Source organism: Balaenoptera physalus (assembly GCF_965194825.1).
Source record: "Balaenoptera physalus genome assembly, chromosome: 21".
NCBI lineage: Eukaryota > Metazoa > Chordata > Mammalia > Artiodactyla > Balaenopteridae > Balaenoptera > Balaenoptera physalus.
In genome coordinates, this window is record NC_138902.1 from 11932040 (window position 1) to 11950736 (window position 18697).

Sequence of the window (18697 nt, forward strand, 5' to 3'; positions counted from 1 at the left end):
GTCTGCAGATATCCCTATAGACTCAATCACATTAGGGGGTCAGCTGACGGCACACTGCATCTCAGGATCGAGCACCGGCTGTGTGCCCGGGTTCTGAATCAGGTGATGCGCACGCACACCTGCGCATGTGTGTGTGTGCGTGTGTGTGTGTGTGTTCTTTGTTGCAGCGTGTGGGCTTCTCTCTAGTTGTGGCGCATGGGCTCAGTAGTTGCGGCTCGCGGGCTTTAGTTGCCCCGTGGCATGTGGGATCTTAGTTCCCTGACCAGGGATCAAACCTGCGTCCCCTGCACTGGAAGGCAGATTCCTAACCACTGGACCACCAGGGAAGTCCCCCTGTGTAGGTTTTATCTCAGTTTTGTAAATGAATAAACAGGTTCAGAAAGGTTGCTTATTTCAAGATTGCAGGACCCCAAGCCTACCTGATGCCAAAGCTTTGGCTGGTCCTTTCTAAAGAGGTTGACTCAAGAATCTACAAAAAGATCACTATTGAAATCCACTGCATGCTTTCCCAAATATAGGCCAGCGTCTACATTCAGGAATGTACTAAGTAAGCTGGGACTAAATATTCTTTTTCTGTGAGGAAGATATTGTTTTCAGTGCCAACCTGTTCCTTAAATGGGGTCTCAGTCCAGGGGCTGTTGATGTGTGAGCAGGAAACCCTCTCTATGGTGTACCTGGCACGTGGGAGGATGGGCATGGGAGCTGTTCCCCGGTGACATCCTCATGGTTTTCATCAGCTTCTCAAAAGAACGCATGACCCAAGAAAGACTGAGTCACTTCTTTTGTTAAACAACAATTTTACTGAAATATAATTCACGTACCATAAAATTCACTCTTTTGAACTGTACTATTCAGTGGTTTTTTTGGTATATTTGCAGAATTGGACGAACACCACCACTGTCTAACTGTAGAACCTTTCCATCACCCCCAAAGGAAGCCTCAGACCCATTAGCAGCCGCATCCCATTTCCCTCAAACCCCCATCCCCTGGCAACTCATCTACTCTCTGTCACTATGAATTTGCCTGTTCTGGACATTTCTTACAAATGGAATCATACGATATGAAGAGTCACTTCTTTAGACGATAAATGAACATAATACAGTTTCAGAAAGGCAAGCATTTTGAGGGTAACTTAAGATTTCTTCAAAGCGTGTGGATCCATTGGCTCTATCTGGACAGCTTTGGACAGGTGACCCCCAGGAGGGAACTGTTAGGGCAGGACCATTATGTTGGACAGGACTCTTGGTTTCTTGCTGGTGCCATTTAAGTGAGCCAGTATGCCCTGCCCTGAGACATCCCCACTCGTCCACATCCACACTCACCAGTCAGGTTACTGTGTTATCCCAAGGATCAGGCAAGGCACCCGGACGCTTGTGACCAACCCAGGACCTGTTCTTACGTGGGCAGCCCCGCCTGCCTGCGCAGGCTTCAGCTGGGGAGGAGCACCGCTGGGCCGCCCATCAGCCTGGGGGGAAGTGCAGATGGCAGGGGAGGGCGAGTGGAGTCTCTGGAGAGGGGACAGGCCCTGCCCACTGGCTCCGATGACAGAGGAGCTGCAGCCCTGTTTGCCCCACGGTTAGTAAGGCATATTGAGCGGGCTCCGGGGGAGGGCAGCCTTTCCTGGCATTTTTGCGTGAATGCGCACATGTCAGTCAAGATCGCTGGGGCATCACCATCCTCAGGAGAAAGCTGTGATGAAAACTCCAAGAATCTGGGGTTTTCGGTCCCAGCAGGATCCTCCACCCTGTTTACTGGCTGGGATGTGCTGATCACAGGCTGCATTTAAATGTCACATCGTGGTTTACAACGCATTTTCGTCTGTTTTCTCAAGTGAGCCTTCCTTTGCCCTTGAGATTCGTCAGTCATAATCCCGATTTTCTCAATAAGCAAACCAAGGCTTCGAAGCTCATCTCGAGTCATGGAAATAGGAAATGTTACCACTGGAAAGGATCATAAAGTTCCTCTAGTTCAGAAATCAGCAAACTACGGCCTGGGGTCCAAATCCGGCCCACCACTTGTTTGTACAAATAAAGTTTTATTGGAACCCAGCCATGCCCATTCAGTTATGTGTTGGCATAGCTGCTTTCTCACTATAACTGGCGGAGCTGGGTAGTTGCAAGAGAGACACAAGCCTAAAATATTGACCATCTGGCCCTTAACAGAAACTGTTGCTGACCTCTGATTCAGTCTAACCACCTCATATTTTAGATAAGGGTCGGGGGTGGGGGGCCTAGAAGAGCTTGCCCAAGGTCAAACAACTGGTTGGAGCGTGCAAAGCCAAGTTCGACTCCCAAACCTCAGTGCTCTTTCAGTGTAGCCTGGAATTCTTTCCTGGCTCCAAGCTGATGAACTGCTTTTCCTTTCCAGAGTGGACTCACTCCCCTTCATCTGGTCGCACAAGAAGGTCACGTTCCAGTGGCAGACGTGCTGATCAAACATGGTGTCACGGTGGACGCCACCACCCGGGTAAGGCCAGCAGCCGGCGCTCTGTCCACAGGGACTCCCCTCTTCCCCCTGCACCCACAGGCCTACCCACTCCAGCCTCCCTCACTGGTCCATCTGAGGAGCTTTGATACCCCGAGGACCCAGTGGCCCATTCCTGTCTGTCACTTCCTAGGGGCGGCAGTGGAGTTTGAGGACCCCAGGCCAATGGGCTCACTTTCCAGTGGGGAGTCTAAAAAGTTGGCTAGACCTTTGATCCTCTGTAGTGAAAGGAACGTTTAATCATGATTCCAAGCCCTGTCTTACATGAGCAAGGTGTCAAAATGTCAGGCTTCCCAGGATGCACTGGAAAATTCCGCCCCTTCTACTCCGGCATTTGGCTAAAAGCAGGTCAGCATTCTTTGAGCCTCTGTGTGTGCAGGGAGCTCTGGGGGGGTGGGGGGGTGGAGGATGACCTGGTGCCCAGCACACAGTGCAATCTGCCTCAAGGCATCTGCAGATGACATAAGAGGCAGGAAGGGACAGCCGGTGTGATATGCGGTGCAAGGGGGGTTCTCGTGAACCACACGGAGCACAGAGGGAGGAGAGGGTGTTTCCATTTGGTGGAAGGAAGAGGCTTCCTGGAAGAAGTGGCATTTTGTTCCTTTTCACCGAAAGGCAATGGTATTAAAAGGAAGGGACGAAGTGACACCCCTGTAGCTCCAGCCCCCTCCAGCGTTCCTCAGGCACATCGGTCAGCAGTGTGACATTGAAGCCTCCCTGAGAAAAATCCAGAGACATATTTTATCCCCAACTGCCTATAGCTTCAAAAGGAACCTGCTTTAAACCCAAGAATGTTCTGGATCTTTGAGGCTTCTTTTGTGGGCCTGGTTTAGTCTTTTGGGGTCCTGCCCCTATGTTGTGGGTTAGAACTTGGGGGTTCCAAAGCCACCCCATCACTCCAGGTATAGCCTGCAGGGTCTGGGTCCGGGCCATCTCTGGGACCGGGCTCCCCAGGGACACTTAGGAGCCCAGAAAGCCTTGGCTTTTTGGCGTTTGGAGGGAGCATTAAAATATTCAGCAGAACGGCTTTCTTGACAATTACCTCCTTTGCAGACAAAACTCAAATGAATAAATGCCCAAAGCCACTGATTTCAAGCCATGGCCAGTTCCTATAAATTCCACTAGGGTACAACTCTGTAACCTAGACAGCCTTCTGGGGAGTTTTTCAGTGGGATTTCACCTTTCTAGTGGAAATAAGTGTGCAAGGCAGGTCTTGTCTGGGTCGGCAGTGATCTCTGCGCTGCTCTCTGTGCTGCTGCTGGCATCTGAGTCTGCTGCCCTCCCAGGGTCTGCTGGCGGTTCCCTCCTTCTGGGGATGACCCCTTTTGGCTTCTGCAACACGGGTCTCTCCTGGCTTTCCTCCCTCCTCTTTGCTGCTCCCTCCCCGTCCTCTTTCCTGAGCTCCCTGTAAGTACTGCCTCAGTCCGTGGGCCCCACTTTTTCTCTCCACACTTATCCTGGGGGACCTCTCTCACCTCCAAGACTTTCAACTCCCCTCAGGTGCCTCCTTGCCTTGCCCTCTTCCCCGGGGCTCAGTGTCGGGTTTCCAATCACCTACTTAACCTCTCCGCTTGGGTCTCTCCTAGTCATCTCACACTGCACTTGACTGACACCCAGCCCTGTCCCTCCCAGGCCCGTGGTATCCCACTGCCGACCTTGCAAAGGGCCTCCTCGTCCATCCTCTCCTTCAGTCACCGTTGTCGTGAGACTGGCATTCCCGTCCAGCTCAGAACGGCTCGTGGTGTCCCCCGAAGCCTTGCTGGTCACCCTCTCTCCTCTCTTGCTTTCCAGACGGGATACACTCCACTCCACGTGGCCAGCCATTATGGGAATATCAAGCTGGTGAAGTTCCTGCTACAGCACCAGGCAGACGTCAATGCCAAGACTAAGGTACTGGGATGCCTGAGAGCAGTGCCAAATTCAGATGCAGCCAGGCTCACTCCGGGCACACTTGGGGCTCCACTACAACTTTCAGCTTTGACGCTGGAGGAGGAAATGGGGAAAATGCCTTTCTCTGTTGCACACAGAAGACGCACATGCTCTGTGGCAGGTGGGCAGTGCTTTCTCTCGTAGCTAGCTCATCCTGCCAAACGTCTGCCTGCTTTACAGCTCGGATACAGTCCCCTGCACCAGGCAGCTCAACAAGGCCATACAGACATCGTGACACTGCTTCTCAAAAATGGTGCTTCCCCAAACGAGGTCAGCTCGGTAAGTACCCACCCGGTTCCTGATTTCAGAGACCTGCTCTCACGGGCGGCCCCATGCGATATCCCTTCACCAGGGAAGCTCAGGTCATCCTCCTGCGCGTCTGGGGCCTGGATGGGCTCCCCAGGACGTGGGCTGTTGGGATTAGTGCCTCCTTCTGGAAGACAGAAGGTTATCCTGGTAGCACTGTTTCCCCTCCCCCCTTTTTATTTTTTTTTAAATATTGTCAAAACCCTTTCTGAAATCTGTGGGAGTGAACAAAGCCAAATGTCTTGAGTGGTTTGTGATGCTTGGGGGCCTCGGGGTCTTCAGCCATGTCCGTGGCCACCGTTCAGGGTGAACTTCCTCCCCTAGATGACGCGATTGTCAGCTTCACTAGGTTATATCCGCAGCCGCTTCCAGCTCAGCAAGCGTGCAGGCCTTTGATTGTAGGTGGGGTTGCTGAAACCGTAACTGTGGATGGGGCTGAATCGGAGCGGGGCACACCCTGCGACCAGAGAACTTAGAAGAAAAGAAAGCCTCAATATCCGTTTAGTGTCACTTAGCTCTGCCTTTTAAAGTCAGAGTAGAAATAGACCCCTCCCCTGTTTCTGGTGACTTGTGATTTCTGATTGGCCTGAAAAGAGCTCATTTGAAGTATGTGGATTACTTTAACTATTTGAATGCTCAGTAACTGACACCCAAAGAACCGGCCTTGGGAGCCGTGGGCAGTACTGCCCTGTGCCCTCCTATTCCTACAACTGCATCTGGTGCCCCCCTGACCCTGACCTTCCCGCTGGCTCTCCTCTTGGCCACCCTTGACTTTGGTGGTAATATCTCCCCTGCTCCCGTTCAAGGCTCGTGCACCCAGGGCTGCAGGTGCAAATACCGTGGCCTCCTCTCGCCCGCACCCGTTGCTGCGGGCGTCGGCGACACACATCTGGGCCCACGCGTGTGCAGGGGTCTTGCTCTGGGTATGAACGATTGGGGCGTGAGCTCGGTCTGATCTCGCCCTCCCTCTGCTGGTCTCCCCAGAATGGAACCACACCTCTGGCCATAGCCAAGCGCTTGGGCTACATTTCTGTAACAGACGTGCTCAAGGTTGTCACCGATGAAACCAGTGTCGCGGTACGTCTGCTCCTCCCCTGCACCCCTACCCTGGACACACACCGCCTGGCCGCAGGGCGCCCCTTGGGGTACCCCGGGAAAGGGAGCCTAGGGGTCCTAGGATTCCCGCGGGAAGCTCAGAGCCAAAAGAATTGGGGGCGGGGCTCCTCCTTCATCAGGCGGGTCTTTACTGCCACCTAGCGGCCGGAGGAGTAGGTGCCGCCACCAGACCGGAGCGGGCAGCCCTGGATGGGACTGGGGGCAGGGACCAGGCGCCGGGAAGCTGGGGTTCCGTTCATCCCTCTGCGGTTCCTGCCAGACCCCAGAGACCCTCTTAGCTGTCATTTTCTTCATTTTGGACAAACCTCCTTTGCCATCTCCTTCCTGTCTCCACACTCACAACCAGGTAACTGCTGAATGGGTGAAAGGGCCCACTGCTGTGTTTGGGTTGACGTCTTTGCTTTTCCTCGTTTTTAGTTGGTCAGCGACAAGCACCGGATGAGCTTCCCCGAGACGGTGGATGAGATCCTGGACGTCTCGGAAGATGAAGGTACAGGCTGGGATCAACACCGCGTCCGGGTCAAGTCAGGCTGAAGGGGATGCTCGGGGCTCTGAACACTCCGGGGTGGGGGGCCCCCTGCTGCCGCCCCGGGGCACCTCACAGCATGCCCGCCTCTGCCGTCCGAGTCGGAGCTGGACAGAACCAAGCTCTAAAGATGCTGTCCGTTATCCAAAAGACTCCTTTAATGTGATTTTAGGAGAAGGAAATCTACATCGCGGGGATTAAAATATAAAATCCCACAAAGTTTCACAAATACATGTGTGTCTGCCTATATCATACAAGGACTTTGACTCAACTCAGTCAACTCTCAGAGCTGTAAGGAACTGTCATAAAATTCCACTTGGTGCGTTCCTTGTGCTTTGAGCAAAGCTGTTGCATTTAAAATCTGGAAGAATTGCTTTTCATAAGCTGCTCTTCTGACCACGCGCTGGGTCGACAGTCAGTCATTATGAAATGACTATAGTTTCAACTTCTGTGGCCATGGGTACTTGTGGCATTTTTCCTGCCCCAGGCAAGCCTGTCTTCCCACTTAACTTGGAAGAGAAAGATCGTGATAAAAAAAGGATGGGGCTGGATCAGATTTCTCTCTGGCCCCTTGCATATATCGGTAACCCAGGGGTCATGTAGTTTTGTCAACTAGGTGATGAAAGCTCTCCTGTATCCCCTTTGATGATATGCCTCTTAATTTAACTGACTTCAATCCTATCCATCCTTAAACTTGGCTCTTCTTTGCTTTCCAGGAACTGCTCATATAACTATAATGGGTATGAAACACTTTCTGTTCCCTGTGGTCCTTTCTCACAAGCGCATTTCACTCTAAGCAATCCAAGATCTCATTAATCCATCCCTGGTTTTCATAACAATCAGAGCTTGACTAAAACAGAAAATTTCCACCCGTAAGATCCATGCCCTGGCGGGCGGCTCTGGCCTGTCCATGTCTGTGTCTGTGCCCATGCCACTGTGTCTGTGATCATAACTGCATGAGCTGCTGTGATTCCATTCTGTCGGCTCCAGATCACAACGCCAGGACACACACTGCTGAGGGGCAGTAAAGGACCCTGCAAGGTTCAGGGCTCCAACTCCAGTGCAAGGAGGCGAGAGAAACAAAGAGGCAGAGTCTGGTTTGCAGGCAGACTTTGAACCTCCTGGTGATGCACTTAGGAAATAATGAGGGTTCCGCCGCCATGGTTATTAAAGTTCCTAGAGCCTCTCAAAATGGATGGGTTTGGTTCCACGGTCGTTTATTCTTCTGTCGCGTGTGATGTGGAAAAGAACAGAAGCACCTCTTTCTTTGGTGTCACTGCACACGCCACAAGGGCTGTTTTGAAGTGGAACTTGTCAGGCCAAAAAAGTTCTTTCTGATGGAACTGTTTTCTTCTCCAAAGCCCGGTGCAGACTAAGATATTAGGGGCTGGCTGCCCGGCTCCAGGTACCAGGGCTGGAGGAACAGGGTCAGGGCTGGTCGAAGACATTGCTATGGTCCCCTTGGAGCATCTGAGACCTTCCCCCACTCCTCGGGGGCGAGCGTTGAGAGGAGGAGCAGCAGATTCCCTCTTTTCTTTTGAAAAAGAAAGAGGGAATCTCCATCCTGTCACTCACTTAAACTTGTGTGGTTTCAGGGGAAGAACTTGTTGGCTTCAAGGCTGAGAAGCAGGATTCCAGGGATATAGATGAAGAGAAAGAGCTGCTGGATTTTGTGCCGAAGCTGGACCAAGTGTAAGAAATGCTCGTGCCGGGGCAGGTCCAGATCCACCCCGGGGACGCAGAGTAGGAGGATTCCAGAGCGGGAAGGTTCCAGGAAGGCCGGGCCTGGACAGAGCGCTGGTCCAGCACCTTAGGATAAGCTAGCCCTGCACCAGGGGTGCCAGGCGGGGGCAGAGGTCTCTCCTACTGCGAGCCACCCTCTCCAGGGTCCCTGCCCCCACACTGTTCCTCCTCTCCTCGCTCAGTCTCCTATCCATACCCCTCCCCTTCTCACACACTCAGCTTCTCACCAGAAAAAAATCCACTAAGGGAGATTGCCATTAGAAACCATCGCCAAAAAGGGGGTGGGGGGGATTATTATGGGATTATATGAAATCATGTGTGTGAAACTTTTGAAAATTGCAAAGCACTACAGAATTTTTTAAATCTTTCATTCAATTAAAAGAATTTAAATAATAAAAAAAAAGAAAGGAACTTTTGCCAAGCTGGCCTCAGAGGCCGGCCACGTCCCTCCGTCGGCCTGTCCATTAGGGAAGACCCACGGAGGGTTTGTGTCTGCCTGTGTTTCTCATTCCTCCCTGAGATGCTGTGCTACTGCGATGTGGGTGCATCGCCACACCCGGGGACTTTGTGAAGGAATCTAAAAGTGACAGCTTTCTAGAAGCACTGAGCCCTCGGTATTTTCTGAAAAGACAGACGTGTGCCAGCTTGGTCCCAGGGCTTATACAAAATAGGGCAATGGACCAAGGAGAAGGAAAACTATGATTAGTATTTACTGAACTTCGTTTAGAAAGAAACATGAGACTCGGACCCTGACCATGGAGAACCTACAGATGTATTTGGTAGAATCAAAACACACACCCAGTGGACAGATCGTGATGCAGAATAAGATGTAATGGCCAGAGCGAGGGTTCCCTCACCAAGGGGTGGAAGGCTGCAGAACGGGGGTGGTGCATGCAGGAAGACTTCCTGGAGGATGCAGGTCCTTTGCTCAGCCAGGACAGTCGGGCTCTGGGGACAGGCATGGAGGCAGAGGGAGGAGGCTGGTCAGTGTGTGAAGGCCAGGATGTACCACACGTGCCAGTGGGGTTCAGGTCGTGGCGAGCGGTCGGATCGGATAGGTGATCCTGGGGGTACAGAGGTGTTTCACTAAGGCCTTCCGTGGAACATGGGGCGACTCAGAAGGATCATCCCTTGATGTCCCAATGTTCTCGGCACACAGGGTGGAGTCCCCAGCCATCCCTCGGATTCCTTGCGTCACACCTGAGACGGTGGTGATCAGATCTGAAGAGGCAGAACAGGTAAGAAGCATCCTTTCTCTTACTTCCCCTTGGCAGTGAGCAGGTCCCCTGGACGGTGACTGTTTTGAGATGACCTGCAGGACGATAGGAACTCATAGCTGAAAGCTGGCAGCATTTACCAAGCCCTGCAGATCCCAGACTCCACGTGTTCTTGGTAGCACTTGTGCTGTCAGTGCTCTTGTCCTAGCTATTGATGATCTGGGTCTCGGAGAGCCCAAGGGCGTGTGGGACACCCTCACGCTGGTCTCAGTGGGGCTGAGAACTGACTCCAGAAGTTTTGGCTTCAAAGCCCATGTTCTCGGGGCCACAGCCCCTGAGCACACGGCTTATGCACCTGTTGGGGCCAAGGGTCCCGGCGCCAGAGAGGGAGCCTGAGGCTGCATCTGCACTTCTATGAAGCTGCGGGCGACTCTGGAGCTCTGAACTTTTTTTCTTTCACATCCATAAAAAAAAAGGGGACAGTTTCTGCCTCACCTTCCTCAAGGGATTACTGGGAGCTTAAAATACCAATACAGATGGAAAGAGGATGTCAAGGAGAGCTGTTCCCAGCGTGGGCTGTTACTCATTACAATACCCTATTTTGTGGCTTCCCTGGATGCCACCTGAATTTGTCTCCAAGATCGGTGGGATGGTTTAAAACAATGTAATTCCTCTTGGTTTAATTTTAGGCCATTTGGCACTTTTTCACCTGGGCAAAGGGGTTTTCTAGGATAAAAAGAAAGCAGTGTGGTATTTGAAGGTTGGGACTGGCCACCCTGAGGCCCGATCACCGAGCTGGGCTTGTCCGTTTTCCAGCTGAGGCTGGTCTCTTCCCCTGCCACTGAAGGCATGCGTGTCCCCTCGACCCGAAAGTGGCGCCAGGAGGAGGCGGCTGTGACGCCGTCCAATCCGCCGTTCCACCCTCGGGCACGTCACAGTGGTGTGACCTTGGTGTCACGCCCCGGGTGGCATTTGGGAGATCCGGTCAAACATGGCCCTGGGACTGCTGCGGCACGTTCCCCGGGGGCCGCCGAAGACGACAATGAGAAGGATCCGAGCGGACCCAGGTCTTGCTGTTCCCTGGCCAACCGTGCCCTCTGAGTCCTTGCCTAAGTCATGAACCCGAGGCGGCAGGTGTCTCCTGGCGTCCCGCTGTGCCCCGTGTGGGGTGGGAGGATGTGGGAGGAGATGGTCCAGCTGGGGAGGGGCTCAGAACGCAGGGAGGGTGACTACCGCAGGGCCCAGCTGTGTGGCGGGAGCCCTTCCAGATCGGAGTCAAGGGGAAGGCTTCACACAGGAGGCGAGAGGCGAAAAACGAACAGGGGCGCCCAGCGAAGGAGAGGGAGGTGGGTGTCCGGACCGACGGGGCAGCGAGAGCGAGGGCAGAGTTGAGAGGAAACCTGCAGGGCACCGCTGGCTTCAGTGAGTCCTCGCCACGTACGAGGCCTGGGCGAGGCAGCCCTGTGGTCCCCACGTCACAACAGCACTGCGAGGAAGGGGCTGTCCCACCTGCAGATGAGGAAGAGGGAAGCCCCCGGGACGAGGGTCTGTTTCTCTCGTGCCCCTCGATGCCCCAGGACACGTGGCTTGCCCAGAGCCAAACAGCTCATAGGCGACGGCGTGGGGAAGCAACGCCAGCTCTAGTGTGAAACCGAGCTGTGTAGAGCGGAGGGTTCGCGTCAGGGGCGGAGCGGTGGGGAGGAGCTGGAGGACGCGGGCAGGTTAGGAGCGCGTGTGGTGCAGGAGCTGAGACCGAGGCCGGACGGGAGGGAGGACTCGCTCCATTATCCGAAGCTCTGGCCCAGGGTCCTGAGCCAAGGAGAGGCCGTCCGTGTCGGTACGAGGAAGCCCGTGCTTCCTTTTAGACTCCGGGTGAGCTCTGTCCCAACGGGTCGGTGGGGAGTGGGGAGCGCCTCCTACGCTGGGCCCCTTGGTTCATGGCTGAGCCTCCCCGACCTTGGCCGAGACCATCAGCCGTGGCCCAGGGGTGATAGGACAGCTGGCCTTTCTCCCCTCTGCAGGCATCTAAGGAGTATGATGAAGACTCACTGATCCCCAGCAGCCCGGCCACAGAGACCTCAGACAACATCAGCCCGGTGGCCAGCCCTGTGCACACAGGGTGAGTGGCCTGGGAGGGGCTGGCAGCTCTGGCCCTGCTCGCCCACCCAGGAGAAGCCAACACAGACCCGCTGTGCCCTAGGTTCCTGGTGAGCTTCATGGTGGACGCCCGCGGGGGCTCCATGCGGGGCAGCAGGCACAACGGCCTGAGGGTGGTGGTCCCGCCCCGGACGTGCGCAGCACCCACTCGCATCACCTGCCGCCTGGTGAAGCCCCACAAGCTGCCCACGCCGCCCCCGCTGGCCGAGGAGGAGGGCCTTGCCAGCAGGGTCATCGCCCTGGGCCCCACGGGAGTCCAGTTCCTGAGGTGAGAGGTCACTCCCATGCCCCCGACCTGTCCCTGCCGCGCTGTGGCCACCCAGCCCCAGCCCAGCCCGGGCAGCGGGGAGGCGAGCCTGGAGCCCGCACCCGTGCTCTCTGTGTCCTGACCGGTCAGAACCAGGACCCACTGTGTTCCTTCCACGGCCTGTTCTAGGTACATGTAGGAGTCTGTTCCTCAGGGGGAGCTTAACGCCCTCAGCTCCTGTGTGACGCTAGAGGGGGGGTGAAGATGGCCACTTTCGGGGCCCCCAGGGTTTGATTGTTTAAGCTCTGAAACGGTCTTCCTAGAAGGCGGCCCTGCAGCATGGCCCCCAAGGACAAGACTGATGGTTTCAGAGGCTCGGTCCTCACCTTTCCCGCAGCAAAAGGGCTTCTCCTTGGAGCTCTGCGTCCCTCAGGCGCCACGGGCTCTATGTTGGAACAGGTCTTGCCCAGGAGGCCCCGTCCTCCCGTCTCCGTCCACGGCCTGTCCCTGCTTCCAAGCTTTCATCCACCGATTGTAAAGCAGCCGTAAAACGCTTTCACGGTGACTTCCCCTTTACATGTAGTCCTCAAAGCCGTCCTCCCAAGGAAATGTCCTCTCACACACTGACAGAGGAAGCTGAGGTTCAGAGGGGGTGGGTCTAGGACGTCAGGCGGGCTCTCGGGGTCAGGTCCAAGGGCAGCTTTATTCTGCTGAGCCTCGGCCGTGTGGCCATGGCAGGAGAGCCCCCTGTGAACTGAGGTTGGGGCCTGGTGGGGAGCGAGAGGGTCCTGGGGGTGTCTCAGGAACCTGAGGCAGGTCTGTCTGTCTGTGAGGACCAGCCTGCAGACGGGACGGACGCTTTCCAGGCAGGACCCAGCTGCTCTTCCCTACTGAGCCCGTGGCTGCCACCCACACAGCACGCACACCTGCATCCAGGCCCCTCCCCACTGTCCCCTGTCCCCCCAGCCCTGTCATCGTGGAGGTCCCGCACTTCGCCTCCCAAGGCCGTGGGGACCGCGAGCTCGTGGTGCTGCGGAGTGAAAACGGCTCCGTGTGGAAGGAACACAAGAACCGCTATGGAGAAAGCTACCTGGATCAGATCCTCAACGGGATGGACGAAGGTGCGCGAGCCCCAGGGATCCGGAGCACGGCCCTCCTCCTGGAGGATGGGCCTTGGGGCTTGGGGTTGCACTTTGGGGTGGGCTGTCGGGGCCTCCCAGAGTGGGACCCCCTGAGAAGCCAGAGACGGCCCAGCTCCGGCGCCCGGGCCCCTGCAGCCTGGTCTCCTGTGCAGGACCCGCTGGGCCAGGACCTTTCTCCTTCCAGGTGGCCCAGCCTGCTGCCCCTGCCGGGGCCTGGGGAGGGGGCACCAGAGTGGGGATCAGGGGCCCTGGGAAGCCACCGTGGTGACGGGCGGGCACGGGCCTGTGGTTGCAGAGCTGGGGAGCCTGGAGGAGCTGGAGAAGAAGAGGGTCTGCCGCATTGTTACCACCGACTTCCCCTTGTACTTCGTGATCATGTCAAGGCTCTACCAGGACTATGACACCATCGGCCCCGAGGGGGGCTCCCTGAAAAGCAAGCTTGTCCCCCTGGTGCAGGCCACCTTCCCAGAAAATGCTGTCACCAAGAAAGTGAAGCTGGCCCTGCAGGTGACACAGCCCCTCCTTACTTGCTGGGGCCCCATCACCTGGACTGGGTTCAGGGATGGAAGGCGTCAAGGCGCTCAGAGATGACCCTCCTCCCCAGGACATCTCCACCTGTTGGTCCAGGGCCTGAAGAGTCCCATTAGAGCCCTGACCTTAAAGCTCAGAAGAAGGTTGGGTGGGTGGGATAGGGCAGACGCTCCGGTAAGTTGCAGAAAACCCTAGATAACGTGTTAAACCACAGGCTTAGCGTGAGGGGAAGCCACTTGGCTTCCTGGAGAGGTGCCTGATGCTGAGCAAGGCCCCCGGGAGTGGGGAGCAGCAAGGAAATGGGGACGGGGGCTCAGAGAGGAGAGCCAGGTTGGCCGTCAGCAGGAGCGGGACCCCACCCCCCACCCCCCGGGAGCCTTCGCACCTGCCCGGACAGCCGCTCTCTTCCTCCGTCCATGAGCCCCTCTGCTGCTCCGGGGCTGAGTGTACCCCCTGGGCACTTCGCAGGCCCAGCCTGTACCCGATGAGCTGGTCACCAAACTCCTGGGCAACCAGGCCACGTTCAGCCCCATTGTCACTGTGGAGCCGAGGCGCCGCAAGTTCCACCGCCCCATCGGGCTTCGGATCCCACTCCCTCCCTCCTGGACGGATAACCCGCGGGACAGCGGGGAGGGAGACACCACCAGCCTGCGGCTGCTCTGCAGCGTCATTGGTGAGCGGTGCCCCCGCCCTGCCCTGCCTTCTGGGCGGCAGCTCCTTCCACGCACACCTGGGGAGACGGGAGGACACAGAGCTAGGGAGTGATGGGCTCCACGCAGGGATGAGGAGCTGCGTCTGAGTAGAGCTGCCTCGTCCCCGAAGAGCCCTCTGACCCCAGAGGAGGGCTGCTCCGAGGGGAGGGGCGGAGGGGCTGGTGTGCTCTCGGGGCCACAGCCAGCTGTGCACGTCCCGCGTTGGCCTCTGGAGACGGTCCCCCAAGCCCTTTCTACTGCTGTCACAGGAGGGACAGACCAGGCCCAGTGGGAAGACATCACGGGGACCACCAAGCTCATGTACGCCAACGAGTGCGCCACCTTCACCACCAACGTCTCTGCCAGGTGACACCCCGCCTGCCCGGCCCCACGGGTCCCCGGGCCCCGCACGAGGGGGCAGCGCTGTCCCCATGGGTGGCCATGCTTAGGCCGTCACCTGCCCACCCCACCACCGGGGCTGTCGGAGAGGCCACCGCTCGGCTTACAGGCCACTGGATGGCGGAGACGCTCCCCCTCAGGCATTTAGGGACAGGCTCACGGCTGTCCTCTTCTCAGGTTCTGGCTGTCGGACTGTCCTCGGACGGCTGAAGCCGTGAACTTCGCCACCCTGCTGTACAAGGAGCTCACCGTGGTGCCCTACATGGCCAAGTTTGTCATTTTCGCCAAGATGAACGATCCGCGAGAAGGGCGACTGCGCTGCTACTGCATGACGACGGACGACAAGGCGGACAAGACGCTGGAGCAGCGCGAGAACTTCGTGGAGGTGGCGCGGAGCCGGGACATAGAGGTAGGGCCTGGCCCCCGGGCTCCCGCCTCGTGGCCCGGAGCGGGGACACAGAGGTAGCGGCCTGGCCCCCTGGGCTCCCGCCTTGTGGCCCGGAGCGGGGACATAGAGGTAGGGCCTGGCCCCTGGGCTCCCGCCTCGTGGCCCGGAGCGGGGACACAGAGGTAGGGGCCTGGCCCCCTGGACTCCCGTCTCGTGGCCCGGAGCAGGGACATAGAGGTAGGGCCTGGCCCCCTGGGCTCCCGCCTCGTGGCCCAGAGCAGGGACACAGAGTTAGGGGCCTGGCCCCCCTGGGCTCCCACCTCGCAGGCAGCCGTTGTTTCTGGGACCCAGGGCTGTCAGGAGGGCGGCCTCTGCAGAGGGGCTCCTGGGCCGTGTCCCTTTAAGAAGCGTCAACGGGAAGCTTCCCCAGAGCCGAGGGACACCATGTGGGTCAAGGAGACAGCAGGCTGTCAGCCCAGTGATTTGTGGTGCTAGGAGCTGACATTTATTTAAGTTCTTACACCCCAGGTACTTTTAAAAGTGCTTGAGTGGGACTTCCCTGGCCGTCCCCTGGTTAAGACTCCACGCTTCCACTGCAGGGGCATGGGTTCAATCCCTGGTCGGGGAACTAAGATCCCGCGTGCCGCACCGTGTGGCCCAAAAGCAAAAAGTGTTTGAGTGGCATCATCTCCCCATCTCCCCTGATTCTCATAACTGTGTGTCCTTTTGTTATCCCCCATTTACAGATGAGGAAAACGAGACTGAGGGAGGTTAAGCAACTTGCCCAAGGTCACATAGCTGAGTAAATGGCAGAGAAAGGATTTGTCCTAGGAGTCCGACCGCAGAGCCCACTTTCCCTGCCACGCCAGGGGTTTGGCAGCACCCAGATGAGGAAGCAGGGGAGAGGCTGGGCAGATGGGGGAGCAGTAAAGAACGGGGACTAGGTTTGAACGTGTTACCCATCCCAGGGTCCTCACTCAGGTTAAGATATGTGACAAAGCAGGACCTTTCTGAAGATCTGGCCTCAGAGGCTGTGCTGAGCCTTCTGGGGGCTCTGAGGGCCCAGAAGAAGGAGCACAGGGCTGGGACCTGCCTCTAATGCTGTTTTGGGCACTAACCAGTCTCTTTGGGCCTCAGTTTCCTCAACTGTCAAATGGGTTCACGATAACTTCTCAGCTGAAAGCATTATATACACAGTAGGGATCATTATATTATGGGTGAGATTAAAACACAACATGGTCCTTCTGGCACTCATATAAAGTAAACATTGTTGGATGGTGTTAAAAGAGATAAATGTCTTTTGGAAGCCGTATTATGATTTCCTGGTGGAGTTCTAGAGTACTCTGATGGCAATGTTGATCAACCACGCAGGGATATACGAAGATTCCTGCTCATTATAAAATCCTCTGAAGTAAGGAAGCATCCACCGTAACCTTTCCGAAACACTCAGTGGGGCTTCCCAGAGCACGGCACCTGGGGCGTCGTGGGGAAGCAGAGACGGGAGCTGACAGGCGGGACCGGGCATCTGGGCATTGCTCCTGACCAGCTGCATTTGCTTTCCCTTTCCTGCAGGTTTTGGAAGGAATGCCCCTCTTCGCAGAGCTCTCCGGGAACCTGGTGCCCGTCAAGAAGGCCGCCCAGCAGCGGAGTTTCCTCTTCCAGTCTTTCCGGGAGAACCGGTTGGCCATTCCCGTCAAGGTGCGGCCTCCTCTCGCCCACCCCTCGCCCGGGTCTAGAAGTCCGGGAGGCGGAGAGCTCTGAGCCAGCTGGGCTGGTGGCCAGTGGGGCGGGCCCTGACTCTCCCTTTTGTGTGACTGAGTCTAGGTGAGGGACAGCAGTCGAGACCCAGCAGGGTCCTTGTCATTCCTGCGCAAGGCGATGAAGTACGAGGACACACAGCACATCCTCTGCCACCTGAACATCAGCATGCCACCCTGCACCAAGGTGCGCGCCCTGCCAGGACTCTCAGCCGAACAGGTGGAGAAAGGCCCTGGGCTCTCCCCGACACGGGCTGTGGCCCAGCCCTTCCCGCAAAGCTCGGGAACAAATGTCAGGGTGTGGGGGCGACACGCGTGCTCACACCGAGGCCCCGAGCTCCCCAGGACGCCCCTTCCAGGACGTTGGAAGGCGAGGCCTGACAACCGGGTGGCCGGTGGCTCAAGGTGTCCCAGCCACGTCAGGGCTTTTTCGGAGCCTCTTTTTCCTGTACTTGCTTGTCTTGCCCAGGCCCTCAGAGAAGGGAAGCCTGGTGTCTCAGCCCTGCGCTCGCCCAGGGCTCCGAGCCCAGCAGAGGCATGAGCACCAAGCATCACTGGCGCCTGGGAGCAGCTGGGTCTCCGCTGCACTGGAGGGGGGGGTCTCTTTGGTTGGTGTCGTCCTGTCATTTTTGTCATCAGCCTTTCATGCCAGACTAGACAAACAAGGTCACATCCAGGCATCCGAGGCTCGTTTTCTCCTTTCTGTCTGAGGACTAGGGAGAACCGACTTCTCTTTCACAGGCGGGTTTCCCACAGCCTTGAACAAGCATCCCGGTGCTTTGCCACAGCGTGCGAAGGCTTGGGCATCAAAAACGGGTCTTTTGAGCAGAAAGGAATCCAAAAAGAAAACCTTTTTTTAAAATTCAAACTCCAGCTCCACCCGCTTACTGGCTGAGTTACCTTGGGCGGGTTAGCCCGCCCTCTGGGTCTCAGTTTCCCCCTCCCCGGTGAGATGGGAGGAATGATGGTACCTACCTCATAGGGGGTTGTGTCCATCAAGCAGGGCCTGGCACGTGATAAGGGCCATGTGAGCTTATCCTTATTAATAATAATAATAATAATAAAGTACGTGAGACTCCCTCTCGCCCCCCCTCTGCCCACACTTCTACCCTGTGCGTCGAGGCTCCAGGAAGTGCAGCTGCCCATCGTCTGCCAGGCCGGGCGTCCTCCCCGCCTGCACCCACAGCGCCCTTTCCTGGTCTCTGTCCTGCAGGGCAGTGGAGCTGATGACCAGAGGAGGACCCCGACGCCGCTGGCCCTGCGATACAGCGTTCTCAGCGAGTCCGCATTGGGTACCAACCTCTCTGTGCTCACCCCCTTCCCGGGGGCGGTGAGGGAGGCGGCGTCCCCTCACCCCGACGGGAGCTCCGAGCTGACACCACTGGCTCAGCCCTTGGCTGGGGTCTCCACTGACCCTCTCAGGCTCAGCCCCCAATCGGGTGGACACGGAGCGTGCCCTGAGCGCCCTCTGAGGTCCCTCGCCCACGCTTGACGGTTCCGTGTCCCGCCAAGGCTACTAAATGGAATGCGATGCTTCCCCCAGGTTTCCTCAGCGGCGCAGACCGGGCGGACATGAAGATGGCTATTATATCAGAGCACCTGGGCCTCAGCTGGGCCGGTGAGTCGGGGAGTTGGGGCAGAAGAGCACTTTGCCTGTCTACACCTACCTCTACACCTCCTCTCCGCTAAAGGGCAGCTGATGAAGGCGTTTCTAAACCTCTTCCCAGCACCGGTGCACACCTGACCTGGGATTGTCGCCATGGGTACCAATAGAGGGGGGGCTCCCTCCGTCCCCCACTTCTCTCTGGTCTTCCTTTTTAGAAACTCAACTTTGGACATTACAGGAGAGCTTAGAATGGATCCAGGCTGCCCATTTTACAGATGGGGAGGCTGAGATCTAGCTAACTGGGGTGACTTTAGTTGTGCAGTGAGTTAGTGACAGGGCCCTGAAAAGCCAGCAAACCAAGAACAAACACAAAAGCAAACAAAAAATGTGCATCCCGACTGCCTGCCCACAGCTCCCTGCACCGTACACGTCGCCGGTCCTACAGGCTGGCATTGTT

General features: G+C 56.8%; 1 protein-coding gene across 5 annotated transcripts in view; it reads left to right on the top strand.

Moving 5' to 3' along the window:
* Window positions 1-18697, top strand: part of ANK1 (ankyrin 1) — a 205423-nt gene that overhangs the window by 154574 nt on the left and 32152 nt on the right. For all 5 annotated transcript variants that reach the window (XM_082444308.1, XM_082444307.1, XM_082444304.1 and 2 more), the window contains exons 18-36: window positions 2368-2466; window positions 4276-4374; window positions 4594-4692; window positions 5704-5796; window positions 6253-6325; window positions 7078-7101; window positions 7957-8053; window positions 9264-9342; window positions 11343-11440; window positions 11522-11746; window positions 12692-12846; window positions 13163-13374; window positions 13867-14071; window positions 14360-14456; window positions 14667-14898; window positions 16450-16575; window positions 16702-16821; window positions 17848-17926; window positions 18178-18252. In XM_082444308.1, coding sequence (XP_082300434.1) covers window positions 2368-2466; window positions 4276-4374; window positions 4594-4692; window positions 5704-5796; window positions 6253-6325; window positions 7078-7101; window positions 7957-8053; window positions 9264-9342; window positions 11343-11440; window positions 11522-11746; window positions 12692-12846; window positions 13163-13374; window positions 13867-14071; window positions 14360-14456; window positions 14667-14898; window positions 16450-16575; window positions 16702-16821; window positions 17848-17926; window positions 18178-18252 — 2287 coding nt within the window. The remainder of the gene's footprint in view (window positions 1-2367; window positions 2467-4275; window positions 4375-4593; window positions 4693-5703; window positions 5797-6252; window positions 6326-7077; window positions 7102-7956; window positions 8054-9263; window positions 9343-11342; window positions 11441-11521; window positions 11747-12691; window positions 12847-13162; window positions 13375-13866; window positions 14072-14359; window positions 14457-14666; window positions 14899-16449; window positions 16576-16701; window positions 16822-17847; window positions 17927-18177; window positions 18253-18697) is intronic.